The sequence below is a fragment of the Petromyzon marinus genome, chromosome 8, assembly GCF_048934315.1.
Source record: "Petromyzon marinus isolate PM22_M1 ecotype Great Lakes invasive population chromosome 8, UKy_Petmar_22M1.pri1.0, whole genome shotgun sequence".
NCBI lineage: Eukaryota > Metazoa > Chordata > Hyperoartia > Petromyzontiformes > Petromyzontidae > Petromyzon > Petromyzon marinus.
This window is the reverse complement of record NC_133674.1, coordinates 14462450-14482225: the sequence shown is the minus strand read 5'-3', so window position 1 is coordinate 14482225 and position 19776 is coordinate 14462450. Positions and strand designations below refer to the sequence as shown.

Sequence of the window (19776 nt, the reverse complement as noted above, 5' to 3'; positions counted from 1 at the left end):
TTTACACAATAGTGCAGATCCAAAACAACACTGCATGGCTGTAACATTGACTGTAGATGTGTGGTAAGAATGTAAGACTCATGAGTGGTGTGTACATGTTTTAATAACCCATACATTACTTGTTAACTATTTCTGCTGCAGATTCAGGGAATGCTCTAAAGTGTAATGCATTGCTTTGTGTAAAGAATGGTGTATAACTGCATAGGTTCATACAGACTTGCCAATTTGCAAAATATTCTGATTTAATGAGTACAGGATAAATTACGGCACTGTATATGAAACTAAAATAAGGATTCATATTGGACCCAATACTATTCCATAGATTATTAATAAACACTTCAAAGGCTGTTTCTATGGAGATTTTTAATTTGCGATGGCCATCATAATGATATTGTGGTTGTGGGAGGCATTGGTTGTGGTACTTGGGTCTGTACAAGTTGTTTTTTTAACACAAAATACCAACACAGGTGCAAACCGTATTTAGGCCAATTATAACATGTCCAAACAGTGCAGCCATGGCGTTATACTACCTGCAGGCTTATGCTATCATTCTGGCCTCATTCAAGGCAGATGTCAAAGCAAATTGGACGAAGTGGCAGGTTGTGAATGAAAACCTCGCGTGTATTTTAGCAGTAAACGGAAAGACCAAAAGCCAATGCATTCACTCTTGTGAAAAAAATATTATTTGCATTTTATACGTGACCAATATAATTAGTTTTAATGTTGGATAATAAGACGTCCCTTTCAATCGGAAAACTATTTTGCTGTAAAGCTAAGCTTAGGCGTCTGTGGTTTGTAAAAAAAGCTTTTTACAGTTATAATTTATTAATTGTGGAAATGCATATCTAAACAAATAGTATAAGGTTCATGATGGCTAAATTGGTAATATAATTTTAATTAGTGAACAACCTATAAGTATAATACAAATATAATCGCTTTGGCATCTTTAATACCTCATGATCCTTCCAATCACGTATAAGACTCTTAACAAAGTTACGCTCATAGATACTGGAGATGGATTGGCGGTGATTGATTGCGAAGTGGACAATGTTGACTGCAGACAGAGCACCATCGTCCACACATTTAAAGCTAAACTCTGCCACTAATTGGGGCCTCAGTGCAGTGAAAACCATAGCCACGACAGCACAAGGCAAGCACGGCCGCTTGGCGTACTCTCCGACATGAGACAGTCGGTTGGCAGGTCTGTTTGCATGCCTGTGGGTGCGTGTGTGTGTGTGCGCGCGCGCGTGCTTGCCACTGGCATGTGAGCCTTGCCCCGTGCATGTTGGTTCGCGCAAATCCGCAGGAAGTCAAGCCAATTGGCGTCGGCCACAACCGCAAGCCGGCACCCTTTGCCCCCGCGGGCAGTGCCCCAAAGGTGATTGGGCCCCAATACAACAACCCAGCGGGGCTCTACTCGTCCGATAACCTGCACCACGCTCTGCAGACGCAGTGTGCCGTCGCACCACCGGCCAGCAGATCCCCGTATGTGTCCTTCTATAAAGTTGCTTTGGGTTTCGTCCGTATTGTTTTCCCTCTCTGTCTCTCTCCGAAGCAAATGGAACAAATGCCAGCTACCACCTCACGACAAATGTTTATCCAAACGGGTGGTTTGTGTAAAAAATAATTTGTCCTTGAAAAGTCTTGTGTTGAATGTGTTACAGGTTAAAAAAAAAAAACGTTTTTCAGACGAGCAAATTATGTGGTTTTATGTGTATGTCTTTTTCACAATTTAATATCAATTAATATCAATTAAATTGTGAAAAGAAGTGTCCATTCAGAACTCTGACAGCAGTGCATAACTCCGTGTGGGAGGTTGGCCCACAAAAGGAAATATCACAACTTCTTCTAAGATCCCTTCTAATCACACTTTTTTATTTGCACGCTAGGGAAGTCAAACTTTCCCAAATATCCTGGTACAGAGAAATGTTCAGTATGTGCCAGTTGAACTGATTTTAGCCCAATAAGGTAAAACAAATAACAAGATATTTGTTATCTTCATGTCCTCAAGAGACCAACTCGCTAGATTTGAGAACATGCTTTAATCATGAGTGGCTGCCTGGATTCGAACCCAGATTTTTTTTGTCGTGCTTATTCAGCACTCTGAGCTGCCTAGACACCACAATGTTTACATTTCAAAGAATACACTACAGGATTTGTTCGGTAACATCCATTGTAAATATATATTAAAGTATGTTAAAAGAACCAAAATGCCACTACTAAAATATGGTAAGGAATTAAAGATTATAGTTACATATACCTTGTTTTGTGACCCCTGACCTAAGTATAACTAACCCTGTCTGAACTTACCCACAGTGTGTTTTGACTAAAGTATTTTCTACACGTGTTTCATGTTAACATTTTTGTGTTGGCAGTGATTTAAGAGTCTATAAATGTGTCCGTCATGGCTATACATTGTTACTGTGTGGTAATGGATATTGTATGATCTTTTATACCGGATATCTCACGGTAAAATGCATGTTGGTAAGATAATACTACAGCAATATATTTTTTTACAAACTTGATTCAAAACTTAAACACTTTTGGACGTCTTAGAATCTGACCAGCTAGAACATCGAGATCTAGCACTCGTATGTAAGAAGGTTAAACACGTGCATTCGTGGTATTATTATTATTATTGGCACGCACACATGGACGGAACTGTGCGTGCTATCGGTTCTCTGCATACTAATCAAGTTGCAGCAAGTGTGTCGTCACGTGTACATGCATACGGTAGGTGTGGACACGTTTATAGAATGAGATAAAAAGTAATCAGACGGCACCTACTGATTTAAAGTTTCAATAGAAGGGCTGCTGACATGAATGAAATGAGAATATTCTACAACAAAGATGGCAGTGCCTCAAAGTAAACATTACATGAGGGCACTGAAACTAATATTAAAAACATATTAAATCGAGATCCTCTTCTCGATTGATTGCTGATGGCAACATTCAGCCCGAGTCATCAAGTGATTCCTGAAAGCCAATTTCTATATTTATTTTCCCATGCTCTGCTTTTTGCCATATTCCTTCTCATTTCTTACCCCAACCTCTACTTTTTCGTGTGCAGATACTCTTTTGCAACCTTTACCCTGCGTCATCTGCGGCTTTCCACTATGGCTAACGTCTTTCCTCTTCATCTCCTTAATCTATCCTTGTTTTGGTTCTCAAAGATGTTCACGTTCCTTCACCTTGTTCTGTTGCTCTGTTTCTCCTAGTCGTATCTCTCTCTCTCGCCAGGATGAAGACTACTTTGAGCACAAATTCAATGCCAGGCCCAAGCCCTACGTTCCTCCCAGGTCTCGCTCGACTGCTTCCTTACGTTGTGTGCATGTGAATCTGCTTGCAACCAATCTTTATATATATACTTTAACAAGAGCCCGATACAAGGCACAGCATGTAACAGGGGGGGAGGGGACTCTCTGCCCCACTGCTGACTGCGAGCGGGAGCGTAGGTTATTGCATGGGGAAGAAAGGGCAAAGGAAGAGGAACACAAGAAACGGGAAAAGAGGTGGGGGAGGGCACTTAAGAAAATCCACCAAACAAAATCATCCAGAATGCTTGCAATCAATACTATAAGAAGTTGTTTTGCCTGGGTCGTTTTGTCTCCTAGCCGAGCGCTATGTCAAACGTTCCTTCGAATTGATGTCTGTAGCTTCCTGCAGTGGTTGCAGATGATTGGCAAAATTGATTGTTTGGTGAAAATATTTGTCTTATAGGATATGTTTCAATGCAGATGCATCAGGAGTATGACATAGCTTAGAAACAATATAGTTATATGGTTCACATGTTGATTTGTATAATTAGTTGTTTGGCTACTTGACACATGCCAACTATAGTGCTAATTTAAATAAGTTCAATGTAATCCTATACCACAATGTAAACTTTTAAATGTCGTCTTAAAGTCGTCTTTACATTAATGCCCAGTTCAACGTGTAGATGTATGTAATGATTAGATAAACGTTTAACGGTTGCATTTTCAACTTATGTACTTTCAATATTTTTTCCAAATGAACTTGATGAAATCTAATTTCTCTGTCCTTTCTGTTTTCTGTCCCTTTTCCCCTGTTTTATCCTCTCCTTTATTTATTTTCAACTTTTCTTAACTTTTTTGCTTTTGTGATCTCGTTCCACGACGCCTTTCTCTTCGGTGTCCCCCACACGCGTCACAAATCCATTTTCGCAAAGCAGCGGCAGAACTGTTACCCCTCCGCCCTCCGTAGACAGCGGGCACGTCACGCCGGTGCCCTCAAGTGAACGTAGCACCCCTTCGCTCCCCCCGGTCGAGTTTATCCAGCCCTACGTTAGCCACGCCGTGCCCTCTGTATCCAGTGGTCGCAACACCCCGTCCGTGACCAGCCTGCTTAGCGTGAATCCTCAAGATCTGAAGGACATGGCTAGGGCCGCACCAAACAAACCCATTGAGGTGGAGGTGCCTGGCATGAAGGTCTTCCACGCACAGTTTAACTCGCCAATGCAGCTTTACTCTCAAGATAACATCATGGACAGCTTGCAGGGTCAGGTCTCTTCGGCCTTAGCATGCGACAGTCAACAGAGGTACGTCACACAACAAGCCAGGATTCGCGAATGTCATTCGTGCTCAGTGAGTGAGAGGTATGGCGTGCTGTGATGTGTCTTGGCGGAGGGGGGGGGGTGTGCTACCAGTGTCACATCAATATGCCTTATACATTTGGCAGTCTTTTAGAGAAGTGCAACCTTGTTTGTTAGAGATACAAGCCCGCACAAGCATATTTTCCCCACAGCTCCTTAGAAAATCTCAAGTAACCTTTTGTTGCACGTAGCTTTCCGGAGTTGAACTCGGGTTCTCAGCAGTGCTGACTCAGTGCTCAGTCCCCTAAATTGCCCAGCTACCTCTTGATATCAGAATTTTTGAATGTATATTATTATATATTATAAGAGACTTATGATACGAACCCATAGGCTTTCTTTTCTATCTCGTTTGCTTCCATGGGCAAATCGCCGTTTTCCAAAAATGTGTGGAATATTTTTGTCGAGTCTTAGTCCGTGGATTTCACTGGCTTGTTGTCTTAGTCTCATCGACTAAAGTAGTCCAAATATTGAGTACGCTATTCGTTTATTCCTTTAATCAGAGTGTTCGTCAGTGGGCAAAAAATGTTTTTGTCAACATTAATATATTCCACAATAACGGCAGGATCAATTAGGTAGCCCTCCTGCACTCTCCAGAAATGACACAAGGCTTGGGCAAGTGAAGCGAAACACTGTGGTCACGCTTATAACTTTCCACGTCTGCAACACATCTCTCGACGCGTGTTCCAGCGAGCCACACATCCCAGCCGTCAAGGGTGGACTCCTCGCCGACTCGGAGGTGTACAAGCTGAGGCAAGAGAACCAAGAGGGCGGCTACGGCCCGAAACAGTCGGGCTCCTTCCAGAGGCTGCAGGAGATGCTGGAGGAAGCCCCAGGTGGTGGGAGACCTGCACACATACACGCGCACACACTCGGAAGATCGCAATCATATGACAATGGAGGGTGGGGGGGGCGGGGGGGGGGATCGCGCGTCTGCTTAGGTGGCCAAATCCCGTGAAAAAAAAGTTTTTCAGTAGTGTGGCTGCATGGGGTGTAATTGCTCATGTCCACAGTTGCATTACCCGTAGTGCCGGCAAGGCTTAAGAGCGTATTGAAAGCCTTAAGCCAATTTAATCCCTGTTCTCACTGCGCAATCTGTTTACGTGAAACTATGTGGCGATGAGCAATTCACACAGAATGCGCTCTGCCTCATCAGATCTCGAAAGGCCAAACAGGGTTGAGGGTGGTGGGTAATGCTTGAACGGGAGATCACATTGCCTAAAAAACGGGTGTTATAGGCCACGCCGTGACAGCAGATGGTGGTGCAGGAACATCCATTCTTGCACTATTGTTTAGAAATCGATGCTCCCCACCTCCACCAAATTGCAATGACGAGCCTGGTGACGTGTTTTGAAATAACCCCTGCACGGCTTGGGGAGAGGCCCTTCCCCAACAGTGGGTTGACAAAAGTGCCATCAATACACGACTGTGTGGCAGTGTAACTGCTGGTATTCTAATGCAGTGCATTATAGCACCACTAAGTGAAAGTAATTCCAGGCCATGGACAGCGGTAGAAATTGTTTTTTTTGTGGTTCTCCTTTTAAGGCGTCTCGGCCTAAGAAAGAGTATTTGCCATAGACATGCCAACTCTGCCACATCGAATGTAACGTCAATGACAGTTATGGTTCCACTATCTGCATCTGAGCATTTTACCGAGGGATTTGAGGTGCATGTTCTTTGACAAGTTAACTTGGCGCATGCGTGTTTTTTTTTGCGGGTTCTGTTTGAGTATATTCCCCCACCACCACCACCACGTTCTCTCTTTCCCCTCCCCTAAAAATACCACTTTCCCAATCGTTACCTCCACGTGAGTCGGGGGGCATTGAGCACAATCGCCCTTCTCTCCCCTTACCTCGTGGGCACCTTGCCTCGGGCTTGTCATCCGTGGAATATCTGTACCCCTTTCTCCTATCGCTCGTACTTTGTGCAATAGGCTTTCGTTCAATATATAATTTTTAAGGGTGGGGGGGGGGGGTGCATGTTTTTTTTATGTTGCGAGTGTGTCGCTGAATGTTCACAGGCTCTGAACGCACTGTGGGCATACGGAGTGTGAAGGCACCTGTTACGAAAGTGGGAGCAGATGTGGGTGGAGTGCAGAAGCTGCCGATTTGTTCCAAGTGTGGCAATGGAATTGTGTAAGTGACCACTACCAAGTGGCATTGCATCGGTCTGCATATCCTGCCTTATAATTCACTAGCAGCTGTATTTAAGATAGAATATGTTGTAATCATTTGTACACCTTTGTTTTTTGTTTATATAAATTACGTTCGTAATTTAAAGCACATTATGGGAATGCATCTTGTAAATGGTTAGATTTTTTCCTGAATACAACTCCACGTGGGGAAGTTACCATGGTACAAATATTCATTAATGCCAGCTGTGTTTTATACAAATTCCCTTAACAGAAGGAACCACAGCCACCAAATGGTTGCAATTATTTTAAAACTTTTGTAGAGTTCACATTATGTAAAATGTTGTGCCATTTATCTTTGGATTATTCAAAACATCAACAAAAAGATAAACATATGCACTCTTTCATTTATATTAAGTGAACTGGTAATCGTTTTAAAATGTAAATAATACAATAATGAATAATGTAAACACAGCAACGTATAAGACGAGTATTAGTTAGCCAGATCATGGTCGATTGCTCCAAGGCCTCCATTCAATTTTCAGAGTTCACAGCAGTTCGTTCCTGTGTAGTTGATGGTCTTATTGGTGCTTCTGCAATCATATACTGGACTTTCTATGACTTACGCCATGAAACGTCCATACTTGATTTAACTCGGACTATTGATGGAACAATTAGAATTACTGGAGTACATTTGGTATTTGTCCCATACTTCCCCTACAAAGTTATAATGGCCGCACTGTTTGGCAGATAGTCAAAGTTTTCCAGTAGGGGATAATGTTCCCGTGTTTTTTTTATTAAGTAACTTCTGGATATTTTTCCACATTTTAGTAAATTGGATTCTATAATGCCGGCATTTATGATGCCTACTCTCTCTTTCAAATAAGGATCACAGGATCTTGGTCACCCACTGTGCAGCAGTCGGCGCAAAAAGCAGCAAACGCTTAACCGCTCGGCTATGATCCTAATTGAAATCTCATTCTATTCATTGGCCTGGAGCAAAAAGTGATCTCGGTAACCTGTATTGTTTGTCTGTGCTTGTGTGACGTGCACAGAGGCCCCGTGGTGAGAGCCCGGGATAAACCCCACCACCCCGAGTGCTTCACGTGCGGTGACTGTGGAATGAACCTCAAGCAGAAGGGCTTCTACTTTGTGGATGGGCAGATCTACTGCGACGCTCACGCCAAGGTGCGCCTGCAACCGCCAGCCGGCTACGAGCTGAAAGCGGTGTCCCCCAAGTAAGCGGCGAGCTCGGAGGAGGAGATGTTCTAGCAGTTGCTGCAATTACACGGGAGAGACACCCCAGGTATATTTGGTTGGGGATATTATGGTATGCTCTTGTGGAGTGTCCACACACTTAGTGAGTGACGTTTCAAAAAAGAAAAATGTTGAATTGAAGCTGAAAAGTTTATTTTTTAAATGATGGAATAAAACACGAACACTGTCTTGAAAATTATAGCCATGGCATGAACTACAAGTGGGGCGATTTTCATATTTTAAAAAGGTTAATGTAAAATGTATATTGTTAATTCATCCACTGTTTATAAGACTTCCAGCTTGATTCTTTGACTTGGGGGCTCGGATTAAGTAGCTTAACTCCAATGCCCGAGTTATTTATACCACGCAGAATGGAAGCTGAGATTCTTAGACAGCGATCCTTTTCCTGTAGTCTTCTTATGAGTTTATTTGTGGACTAGTTGAGACAATTAAATAAGAAGCACACAATACAGTACTTTTGCCCGTGTGAGAAAGGCACAGAATGCTTAATTTCATAAATATATACGTGGATTTACAAAAAGTTGTGAAATAAAATGTTTAATTTGGTGTTTGACAGTACTTCTCTGTTGAAAAACGACGTGGTTTGTTTATTTCTTTTCTCGATGCACGTTTATTGTACATGTGACAATGCTAATTTTTTTATGTCGAGTTACACTCACAAACAACTATGCATTGCAAAATATTTTTACGTACAACTTGTGCCCAATAACAACATATGTACGAATGTTATTGCAAATGTCAGCGGCATACATTTATTTTACATACGAAACTCAATGTTTAATGTTGATCAACTTTACGTTTGATCTCGATGTTTAACTTTCAATTGCTACTTTACACCTTGGATTTGCTAAAATACGACGGCACAATATTTATAGTTAATTCTGTTTGAAAATTTTATTATAAACATTATCCGATTTTCAGTTAGCATTTGAAATGCATGTATTTGCCAAAGACGTATTGTCGTAAGCTAAAGCCAATTTCTTACTCCTAACTATCCATTTAGCTTATATCACTGAATGTTAGATTGTATTCAACTTCATTAATTACTTATTTAACATCAAGAATTTGCATACACGTTACATATAGCTTTACATATTGTTTTGGGGTATGTTATCAAAACACATGCACATAACATAAGTAAATGAACTACAGTACCATTGAAGAACGTTTCACGTCTTATGATTGTATATTAATGCAGGCAAATTGAGCAATTATTAAACAGTGTTTTATTGATTCATAAATGCATTGTAATTACTAACATAAACAGTCTTTCCTACGACTACAATTATGGTGCTGCTGCTGCTGCTGGAAACGACCTGCACACTGGACTTGTAATCCAAAGGTCGTCCGTTTGATTAGATATCGTGGCGCAGCAGTTGATATAATGGTGCAAGTTTCGCAACTGTGTGAATGGGTACAGGACAGTTGGTTGACCGGTAGGTTGCGTGTGGTGGGGTAAAGTGTGGGTACTCTCACCTCTTCCTAGTCGTATGGCCAACTTGGAAGAGTTAGACCAATTACCCTCTAAGAGGGGCTCTCTAGAGCTGCAATTCTAAAATTCCCCACCTCCACAAATACGAGAAGGTGCAAACATAACCACAACATTTTATAGTTTCGACTCGAGTTAGATCATACTTTCATTTGACACTGACACTACTGGGATGGTGATAATTAGTGGAAATGTTAAATGGATCCATCCTGCAGTGACAGGGGTGAGTAAAATAGGAAATAAAAATCCGCTTGAACATCGGAAAGTGTAAAAGATAGAATTTGATGTGCCTTATGAAGTCCTATATTTTTAATATCTGATGGAAGCTATCATGTATTGATGTTATGAGTATAATAAAGTACACTTTATAAACGTTATGTTTGCTGTTGAGTTCATATTACTTCATGGTAGTGTGTTTTACATTGGTCTATTCATGTATTTTAATGGTGTAAGTATTGCATCTGGTCAATGCCTTCAAGTGAGCTTGTTCTGCTACTTAATGTAACATTTTACATGAGACATCCATCATTTTCACGTTCATAAAAAAACCCCCAGCACCAGTCGCTCACACAACACTTGCCACGCAGCTTACCAATGGCACTGCCAAGAACCGTGCCATATTCTTTTTACAACATTGGCCATTCCCTTTTGTGTGTGGCTGGATGAATAGCAACTTTAAAATTCTACGTCGAGAAAAATTGCTTTGGTTAACCTGTGGTGGATTGACTTGGTGCCTCCCCGTAGGATTTTCGGGAGATCAGGGCTAACTCATTTAGTGGTGGATGGTGAGATGTGTATGTAATGCAAATTGCATACTCCAGTTAACAGTGCAGGCTATAATTGAACTACTCTGTGTCCGTGTTTGATTTTTTTTGTAATAAATGTAAAATATATCTATGTTTACTTGGTTTGGTATAATTGCAAGATGTTATTCCCCTCCGTGGATATTTCCTTTAGTTATTTCACGCTGTCATTAAAGCCACATAAACCAAAAACCACAGAAATGAAAAAAATTAACCTTTTTCTCGTGGGACATGCTGTTTATTCTGTGCAGGTTATGTAAAGATAATTTTCTCTTTACTCTGCAAAGGCAATTCCGGATATTAAATTATCTAAAATGAGACGATGCAGCAATTGGTTTGAAAACATGTTTCATAACGCCAAGAAAACGTATGTCAATGTTTATTTTTTTTGTCATTACAGAGCAAATACTACATCATGTCTGGAGATGGAGGGGGGGGGGGGGATTTACCTAAAATTATGTGTGCAGTACTAAGTGAAAATAATGTGAGCTGTTATTTGCTAGAAATTAAACGGTTTGCAATGTGGGAGCATGTCACAATACTGTGCTTAACACACAAACAAACACTTAAAACCTACATTTCTACCAATATATTTGTGGTAAGGTATTATACGGTTGTTATACACAATAATTTGCCACGTCAAACACCGCTGTGTAATTATAATTAGTGTTGTTTTTAATTGCATTTCATCTTTAATGTGAGCTAACAATGTGTTTTCCAACAGTTTGATTAAATTACGAAAAATCTTGCTTGCTTTTTCCTTCATACAAGTCCTCTTGTCTGAAAGATTTGCACAATTAATTACGTGAATACATGCATAGATAATTACATTTATTCGTTTGTATAAATGTATTAGTTAGTCAACTGGAGAAATTACAAAGATAACCCTGTGTGGGAAAACGGAAAAGTAAAAGGGACGAGGGAGCAAGAAGACACTTTCTTGGGACATGTGTGAACTTTAATGGGAATCTTGATGAGAAGCACTGATGATCGCAAAAAGGTGGAAAGCCGTTATCATGGTCATCGCATTTCTTTAGAACTACTTTTTGCGTTTAGTCTGTTGTCCTTCCCCCACACCTCCGATTATCAGTGCTGGCTACGTGCGGTGAGAAAGAAGTTCAACATCTACGCCCACTTGTGAAGATGATGATGACAATAGTTCAACAGTGCTGCCCACATTCTTGGTTCTTTCGGTAAAGTCATGTAGAAGGGAAATAATACAAATAAAACAGCAATACATTTTTCTTGCTGTGGTTTTCACACCTGATGATGATTGCTTGTGTTGCAATCGAAACGTCGTGATAATTTTGTTGTTTTATTTGTATTATTTTATTGTTTCCCTTTCTACGTGGTGACTTTACCGAAAGAGCCAAGAACATGAATCCCTGCAGTCACGAAAGCTTTAAATCGAAATTTGAAAGTGCTGCCCATGTTGTAGTTGCCTAATAAACTGGTGCATTATTGTAAACATGCGACATAAAATGTGGGGGCTAGGTAGGTCATGCAGCGATTTAAAATGTGAACAATTGTTTGTCATTACAGATACGTCTATAGTGTCTATAATAAGAATACTCGAGGAAAAACTCCTTTATTGGATAGACGCCTCCAATCGATCTACAGAAGGCGTCGTCCATAAGTGGCGGCAAATTCACCCTGTAATTCGCATTTATCCGCAGATAAGTCGCCCAGAGATTATCTCGTGAAAGTGCTAAATTCGTAAGATTGTATTCATGTGTTTTGCAGATAAGAGGTTATCACCCGAGCTAGTGACATTTATTCTATTGTCAGAGGCTATCTGCGTGGAAAACCTCAGTAATGTTCTCAAACGCCAAAAAATAGCGTCTGCCAAGAGTGTCTCTCACATGAACGCTGACAGAGGGAGAGTTTCTTTGTATTTTTTTCTAACAATGGGTGGCTTTGGCAGCTACGAGGATATGTTGTGTTTTCCAATCATTCATGTTAATTTAATCTCATATTTTAATTACGAACGCCCACCTCTCCCTCTCGGCAGCTGTAAAAGTATCGCATGGGCTGCAATCCCAGTATATTGCAGACACTAAACAAAAGCAAATATAACATTTGTTTAAGGCACACAAATATATAATGACGTGAAGCTTGAGCTTGTAACCTCATTTATCCAGTCTCCAGCACTGAGATCTGTGGGACATCGGTTTGAATTGACTAACTGTCCATGAGTGATATGCCGCATCATGACTTTTGTAACACAATCAAGAGCTCAGGTGAGGAAAAGTTAATCTCGTTACTTATAAGTGTGCTTTCGTTCTGTGTAGGAAAATTACGATATCATGACTTGACCCATTGTGAGGTTATTCATTCAATAAAAAAGATGTTTCGTTCATCTATAATAATTATCCAGACGTACGATGGCTATTAACGTCGTGCATTTAAATGCATTGCATATTTAATGTGGGCCACCAATGTGTATGCCAGTAGCTTAATTCAATTAATAATATTACTTTTTGGTTTAAAATGAATATTTTAAAAAAATGTAATTGCTTTAAAATCAATATACAGTACCCATGTGGAACACTGAAGCTAATTTAATTAGAAAATTCACATCAGATTACATGAATCCATTCCATCCTCACCTTTTCTCGTTTGTTAACTTGTGACCCTGTCGTTGCATGCATGAATGCCGTTGAAACATTACAGGGAATGCCATGGACAAAACGAATCCTTTCCGTTTTCAGGATTCTTTGGTCGAGTGTTGTAGCTTGAAAAAGGTTATGGAAACGTACGTGCTGCCCACACTCTACGGCATTGTGTTCGTGGTGGGAATTTCTCTCAATTGCACTGCCCTCCTGGCTTACCGAGGCAGGCCCCGTCCCTGGTCCTGCAACACCATCATCCTGTTCAACCTGACGCTGTCGGACCTCCTCTACCTGCTCAACCTGCCCATCTGCATGTACAACTACATTGACCAATCGCCAATGACCCGGCCTCAAATCCTCTTTCGCTGCAAGTTCACGACCTTCGCATTCTACCAAAACCTCTACCTGAGCATCACCATCCTGATGTGGATGAGCGTGTATCGCTGCGTCGGGGTCGTGTCGCCGGTGCGTGCTCGACAAATACTTCGTAGGCGCGTGGTCATTTTGAGCTGCGTGTTCATGTGGCTCGCTGTGACCCTGGGATTGTTCAAGGTGGCGACCCTAGAGCAGACCACGGATTCAAACGGAACCACACTGTGCCACGATTTGGTGAGGTCTCTGTATGAGAACAACGAGTTTGGTTACAGCTGGTGCCTGATCGTCTTTGCCTTCGTTATGCCCTACTCGGTCATCGTGCTGTGCCAGTGTGTCATTGTAAGGACAATCCGGCGCAGCCGTGGAACGATGCAGCCGGCAAGAAGTCGATCGGCCAGGCTTATAGCCGCCACCATCATCATGTTCACCATTTCCTTCCTGCCTCATCACATCATGCGTGTCATTCGACTTGAAACGCTGTCGTATTCCCCGCATAAGTGCCACATTAGAGAAATTGTAAACGCGATTTATACTGTGTCGAAACCCATGGCGGCCTTGCACATGTGTGTAAATCCAATATTGTATGTCTTCTCTGGAAAGGTGTACTTTACTTTTAAAAGGAATAGGATAATAAGGTTGCACATAATAAGAACAGTGTCCTAAATTAGTTCCTGCTTGAAAATCCAGCCGATTGCGAGCAATAAAAAAAAAATTACAGGACTGTGCATCCAGAAAATGTCTCTAAAATGTTATGACAATACTCCGTTGATAGCTTTCATTCAGAAGTGTAAGTGTTGCAAGTGCCTGTGAGAGACTGTAAATTATTTTTTAAAGAATTGTTTCAGAGCTGCCAGTGACCACATGACCAGGGGTGCGTGTCCACTTTCACCAAATCTTAGAAGAAAAGCGGGGTTGAGCCTTTGATAGCGATCAGGTGATAACGAAGCATAATAGGCCGTAGGGCAACATTTGGCAGCAGAGGGCACTGCAGCATATTAGCTCCCACGTCAATGCTGTCCACCTTCACCAAACCACCATTGACCACTGCGAATGAAGTGTTCTCAAATAACCCCCGGTGACCTCCACGGCATGGGGAGGGCCTGAGTCCAGCAGTGGATTCGCAAAGTGGCCGCACGTCTGGAAAGTACCCACATGCCGAATTTAAAGTTTGTTGCATGTCGGGGAAATATGCTAAACATTTTGAACAGACACATTCGCAAATTTGCCTTTTTATATATATAGATTACAAACTTTCTGACTTTGTAAAGCAAGGCAAGATTCATGGGGACCCCATGAAAGATTTAAGAAATTATTTTGAGTTATTTTGCCGTAACTATTTTCCAAGTGCATGAGTGGGAAAATCCAATAAAATAAGTTTTATGCATCAGAACTAAATATTTACAATCTCAAAGTAAATGATGTACACACTTTGTCTCGTGTAATTCATGAGTCAATGCAAGAATACTTTGTTTTCTTTTCTATAATGTGTAAAATAAAATACAAGTCCGTTAAATTAGAAAGTTCAGCTTCATTTTGTACTGTACATATTATTAAGATACCGTTATATTCTTAAACTTTAAATGTTTATATAAATGAAATGCAAATAATGTAAACAGTTACTGGCTTTGTTATATATTTATTTTCCTAAACCTTTTGTAATTGTACAAAATTACATTCGTTGCGACTAAGTTTAAGCATGACGTGCACATGTAATTGTAAAAAAAAAAATTGTATAATAAAAATTGAGCTGACTTTCCACGAATGGTTCTGGAACAAACACAAAGCACTGTGTGCATCTGTTTTGTGTGTCCCTAAATCTACCACCAAACGCTGTGTCATCAAATGCTCTGTTTGGCACAATAACACTTGAAACTGCTGTAAATCCACAGTGCAGTGGATGGTGGTTTGAAATGCACATTTATCATTATTTTCTTTTGCTGCAGCACAATCCACCGGCGCGATTCGGTGCTTGAGTTATTTCAACCATTAAACTCAAATGAGAACAGTCGCGTTCTTATAGAAATCAGCCGCGTGTTCCTTAGCAGAGTCACTCTCCAATTGCCTTGCTCCAGACACCCTTGTGTAAGTATAGTTGTTGGTGACAAAATCCGGGTAATAAAAGTTTACTTTATATCCGATATTTAATGTTCAATTAATTCTATGTCCGCAGGTTATTTTGTGAAAAGAAGTACAATTGTGGTAACTTCAAAGAATTGGTATTACAGTAATGAACTTGATTTAACTATATTGTTAATAATGTAGTTTTTTTAGGTTTTAAATTGCCATTTTTTTATATTGAATACTTTCGTTACTGTTACAATGTGATTTCAGCTGCATATTGACGGATTTGCATCAAATCTGTTATTTTAAATGTGATACAGTATTGTTTAGTATGTACATGCGGTAATGTAATGCAAAGCGGTGCTGTGACATCCATATCTCTAAAGACCCATGTGTCACTGACCCCCACTGAATAGCATTTGAACTTGGAATGATACACCAAATGTGATAAAAACTTACAATAATATATATGAATGTACACCATACCGTTTTATACACATTTTACCGTGGACGTCATGAGCTAATAATGTAATTGATCGCGAATGTATTGTTAATTGCTATTGCCTAAAATGTACTTGGGTAACATAAAGCAGTCCTCGGGTTACTATATCGTTACTCTCCTACATCCCTTAGATATTTAAGATAAACTTTTCAAGTGTAAATGCATACACATTCACTGTTTTCATTGTTTGAAAATGCAGCAGACGTTCTTGTATGAGGCTTTGCTTTATAATATTCAGTATTCATATATAGAATATGCCATACACACACAGACAATAACCCTTTGTTTGAATGTAGCTTCAACAGGTGGAGCAAGTGAAGTCTGTTGTACCAACTCACTTTTAAAAGCACGAGCCTCTTTTGCTGGCAACATGGCCCAGCCTCCAACGTACAGCCTGGTTTACCCAACCGCAAACCATCCTGACCAAAATATGCCCAGCAATGCTAATAATCAAAGTCAGCCTTCTGCCACAACAAGTGCCCCTTATCTACCAGGAACCGAAATGCTCTACCTTTCCAAAACCACATTTTATCAATCAGCCACAAGTGCCATGTCCTTCCCAGTGAGACGTTCGGATTATTCTGTGGCACCAAACAGCCCCGTGTACACAGGCACAGCGTACCCTGCGAGCTCCAGCCAGCCTTGCCATCATCTCTCTGGGGGCACTGCTTTGGCTGAAGATCCCTCCATAAAATATATCCATTCACCGGGAGCGAGTGGCTTCGCTGCTGGTCCTAGTCATTTAGGGTTCATCGGGCCAGACGGAATGGTAGCTCCACCATGTGGCCACGTTTATCCACCGCCTACTGGTAAGGTTTTCCCTCAACACTCTGCGATGTATCCTCCGCCAAAATCTGCTCCACTGATGGCGCAAGTGCCAAACTATTTCCCAGACCAGGCAGCCTGGGCGTTCCATGCTCAGCATCAACAACCACCTACAGGTAGGAAATTGTGTTAATGTGTGTGTGTGTTAATGCAAGTGCCTATCAATTCGTTCCACAACATCAATGTATATCTTTCAATTTAAAGCTTTCGTGACTGCAATGATTCATCTTCTTTGGTTCTTTACCGAAATAACCAAAGAAGATCAATGTATATCCTTTAGCAGTGTATCCTTAAATCGTTTAATGTATATAACATATGCGTTCTTTGGAGCCCAGAAGATGATTTCACCATTAAAGTGACTTGTGTACAGCATATATAATCTAGTACAATACAATACACAAAACATTGTGAATAAGGGTTTGATCTGTTTGATTAGAGCCACCATGTCCACATTCGAAAATGCCACAAGCACCAAGTGCCCCGTTTCACCCGACATCTAAAAACAACAGCGGAGTTTCAGGGAAACATTCAGCTGTGAGTGGAAAAAAACCTCATCCACGAACAACCTCAAAACAAGTAAGTGATTGATCAAGTCAACGCGCATACAAATTGGTCACTATAATACAGGATTTTTTTTATTTGTTACGCATTTTAAAATTGTGATTATCAAGCAATGTGTTGTGATTAGTGGCGAGCCACAGTGGCGAGATGTTATCTCCATTGCCTTGTATGCATGAGATCCGTCGTGGGTTCGATCCCGACCCTGACGCCTGTATATTTGGAATTGGCATGTTCTCCCCGTGGTCGTGTGGATTTTTCTCCCAAGTCCTCCGGGTTTTTCTCTCCACATTTCGAATCGTGCCTTTTAGAGTATTTGGCTGCTATAAATGTCCACGTGATAAGCCACTTAATTGGGCCATCATTTGTGGCCAGGTCGCTTCTGAAAAACAGCTAAATAGCTCAGTGGACCTTAGCTGGTAAAATAAAACATATTTTAGTTTAACGTGTGGTTTGCTCATGATCCATCCCCCCCACCCACCACCACAACTCTCCCCATTCAGAGCCCCGTGCGAGGCAGTTCGACCAAAGCCCTGCTTTCCCCCATGAGTCCATCAGCCACGGCAGTGCTGCAGTATGGAGGCAGGGCTCTGTGTATGGCGGCAACCGGATTCCGGCTCATTGGCAAGGCCAAGAAGTATTTCTCAACAACGGAGGCAGAGCACGAAGCGGAGGAGATGGCAGGACAGCAGGTGGCCGCGGAATCTTGGGAGCTGTCGGAGGACTGATCTCTGTAAAAGCAAGTGAGCCGAGTTTGAGCTTGGTCCAGCTTGAATATACGCTTGAGTACTGCAGTTTGAGCTAATGACACACGTGACGGAAAGCACGTCTCTCTAAACTGGATGCAAAGCTAGCCACTGGAATTGTTGCACAATCGTTCTCGTATAAAGGTCTCGGATTAAGAGAATCTGAGTTTGCAGTACATTTTAAGACAGGTTCAGTTTTCATGTAACATTTGAAGTCGGGTTTCCCCGAAAATGTGATATTTCAGAATCAGAAAAATGATGCGGCATTAAATGTAAGACTTTCATATGAATTTGATTCTAATGCGGTACAGTACTTTAAATGGATACAAATTTTGAACTTTAAATTATATGTATTCATATTTGCAAGTCTTAATGACATTTCAAATTGCCTTTTTAAAGTATTTTTTCCTGCTGCTCTATCCAAATACTGTAGATTCAGTCCGCTCAAGGAATTGTGTAGTTATAATAGTTTTAAGTATCATCCAAACACAGCATGAAAGTGATCATGTTAAATCGATAATCTCACTAAATCTCTGAACTAAGCAGCATTATCTGGCATATCCAAGCAAAGCTTGTTATATAATTAAGAACAGACTGGTACAGCATGCACGTCATTTTACTAGGTATTTATTTTCATAATGAAAAATTGGTTTTCATACATTTCATAACATCTGGTGTAAATATTGTACACGTTAGCAAAAACGGAATCTATTATGACACAACACGCTGTGTATTATTGTACTGTCTTGCCGTGACAACAGGTAAGGCATCACAATCTGCAAACAAATGTATACTTTATCCTCCCTAAGTGTGGCCAGTAGTGATAAGTGAGGACCCACTTCATAATTACTTTTTAACTGGTTAAAACATTATATTACCCATCAAATACTATACTGTGCATCGGTCATACTGTTTGGATGAATTGTACATTTAATGACATTTATGGTGCCTTATCTCTCCAGATTTGCCACTGTTGTGGAGTGTAGTTAGATCTGAATGCTAGAGTAACTCATTTGAGTTTAATGGTTGAAATAACTCGCAAGATGCACTTATTACAGTATTGAAATATACGTTAAAAATATATACGTATATATAGCACAAATTACTTAATCTCCAATACCTGCGTATATGCAGTATATATGGCTCCACGTACTCAGCTAAATTTTGATCAAAGAGGTTAAACTGATTTAAAGTATAACTAATTTTACACTCGCACATAAACAACTATTACAGTGTGGTACTGCATTGTAATCTTTATTATGAAGGCATTGTTCTAGTCCACTGTTGGACATAGTTAATGATAAATACTAATGAGTGGTATTCTTTACTTCAGTAGAATGTTAAAGAAAGATGGGTCGAACTTTACAAAACCTTGAATTCACAAAATAAGGTAGAAACATTGTGACATGTTGCTATTATACATTTTAGTATTATAACTACGAATTAACTTCCAATGATATTTTAATATGGTCAACGATGAAAATGAATAAGGTATGTTCATCCTGAAGGAAGGGGGAAAAATGCAAATGGTCTTGGTTGGTTTTATGGATATATGACATACAGCATTTTTTTAATTAAAAAAATAACCACTGATTGATGTTAAACTGTCCGATCATGTTTATATCTAAGCTTTAACAGCATGGTATTAAACTCAAAGTATCTGACCTTTTGTGACATCTCATATAGCTCCTTTTATCCAGGACCCTATTAATCATGATTATAATTATCCACAGCTATAAGGTCAATCTCATATTACATCCTTATTCTTACTATTATCTATCGTTTTT

The 19776-nt window shown here is 40.5% G+C and overlaps 2 protein-coding genes across 6 annotated transcripts in view; both read left to right on the top strand.

Annotated features, from left to right (window-relative positions):
* LOC116940263 (PDZ and LIM domain protein 3-like) overlaps positions 1 to 9884 on the top strand; it is a 44462-nt gene extending 34578 nt beyond the window's left edge. For 2 of the 5 annotated variants that reach the window (XM_032949787.2, XM_032949786.2), the window contains exons 5-10: positions 1307 to 1485; positions 3219 to 3299; positions 4193 to 4558; positions 5300 to 5448; positions 6630 to 6744; positions 7796 to 9884. In XM_032949787.2, coding sequence (XP_032805678.1) covers positions 1307 to 1485; positions 3219 to 3299; positions 4193 to 4558; positions 5300 to 5448; positions 6630 to 6744; positions 7796 to 7982 — 1077 coding nt within the window. In that variant the 3' untranslated portion in view covers positions 7983 to 9884. The remainder of the gene's footprint in view (positions 1 to 1306; positions 1486 to 3218; positions 3300 to 4192; positions 4559 to 5299; positions 5449 to 6629; positions 6745 to 7795) is intronic. The other 3 variants (XM_032949788.2, XM_032949790.2, XM_032949791.2) reach the window with 3 other exon arrangements.
* A 123-nt stretch (positions 9885 to 10007) lies between these two features.
* On the top strand, positions 10008 to 19558 carry LOC116940261 (P2Y purinoceptor 4-like). The gene is made up of 4 exons (XM_032949785.2): positions 10008 to 15379; positions 16157 to 16801; positions 17122 to 17261; positions 17747 to 19558. Exon 1 carries the CDS (start codon positions 12992 to 12994, stop codon positions 13958 to 13960), a length of 969 nt encoding a protein of 322 aa, XP_032805676.2. The 5' UTR covers positions 10008 to 12991; the 3' UTR covers positions 13961 to 15379; positions 16157 to 16801; positions 17122 to 17261; positions 17747 to 19558.
* Positions 19559 to 19776: the final 218 nt, after the last annotated feature.

Coding starts and splice junctions, on each gene's coding strand:
- LOC116940261 (XM_032949785.2), top strand. CDS start 12,992: ATGGACAAAACGAATCCTTTCCGTTTTCAGGATTCTTTGGTCGAGTGT.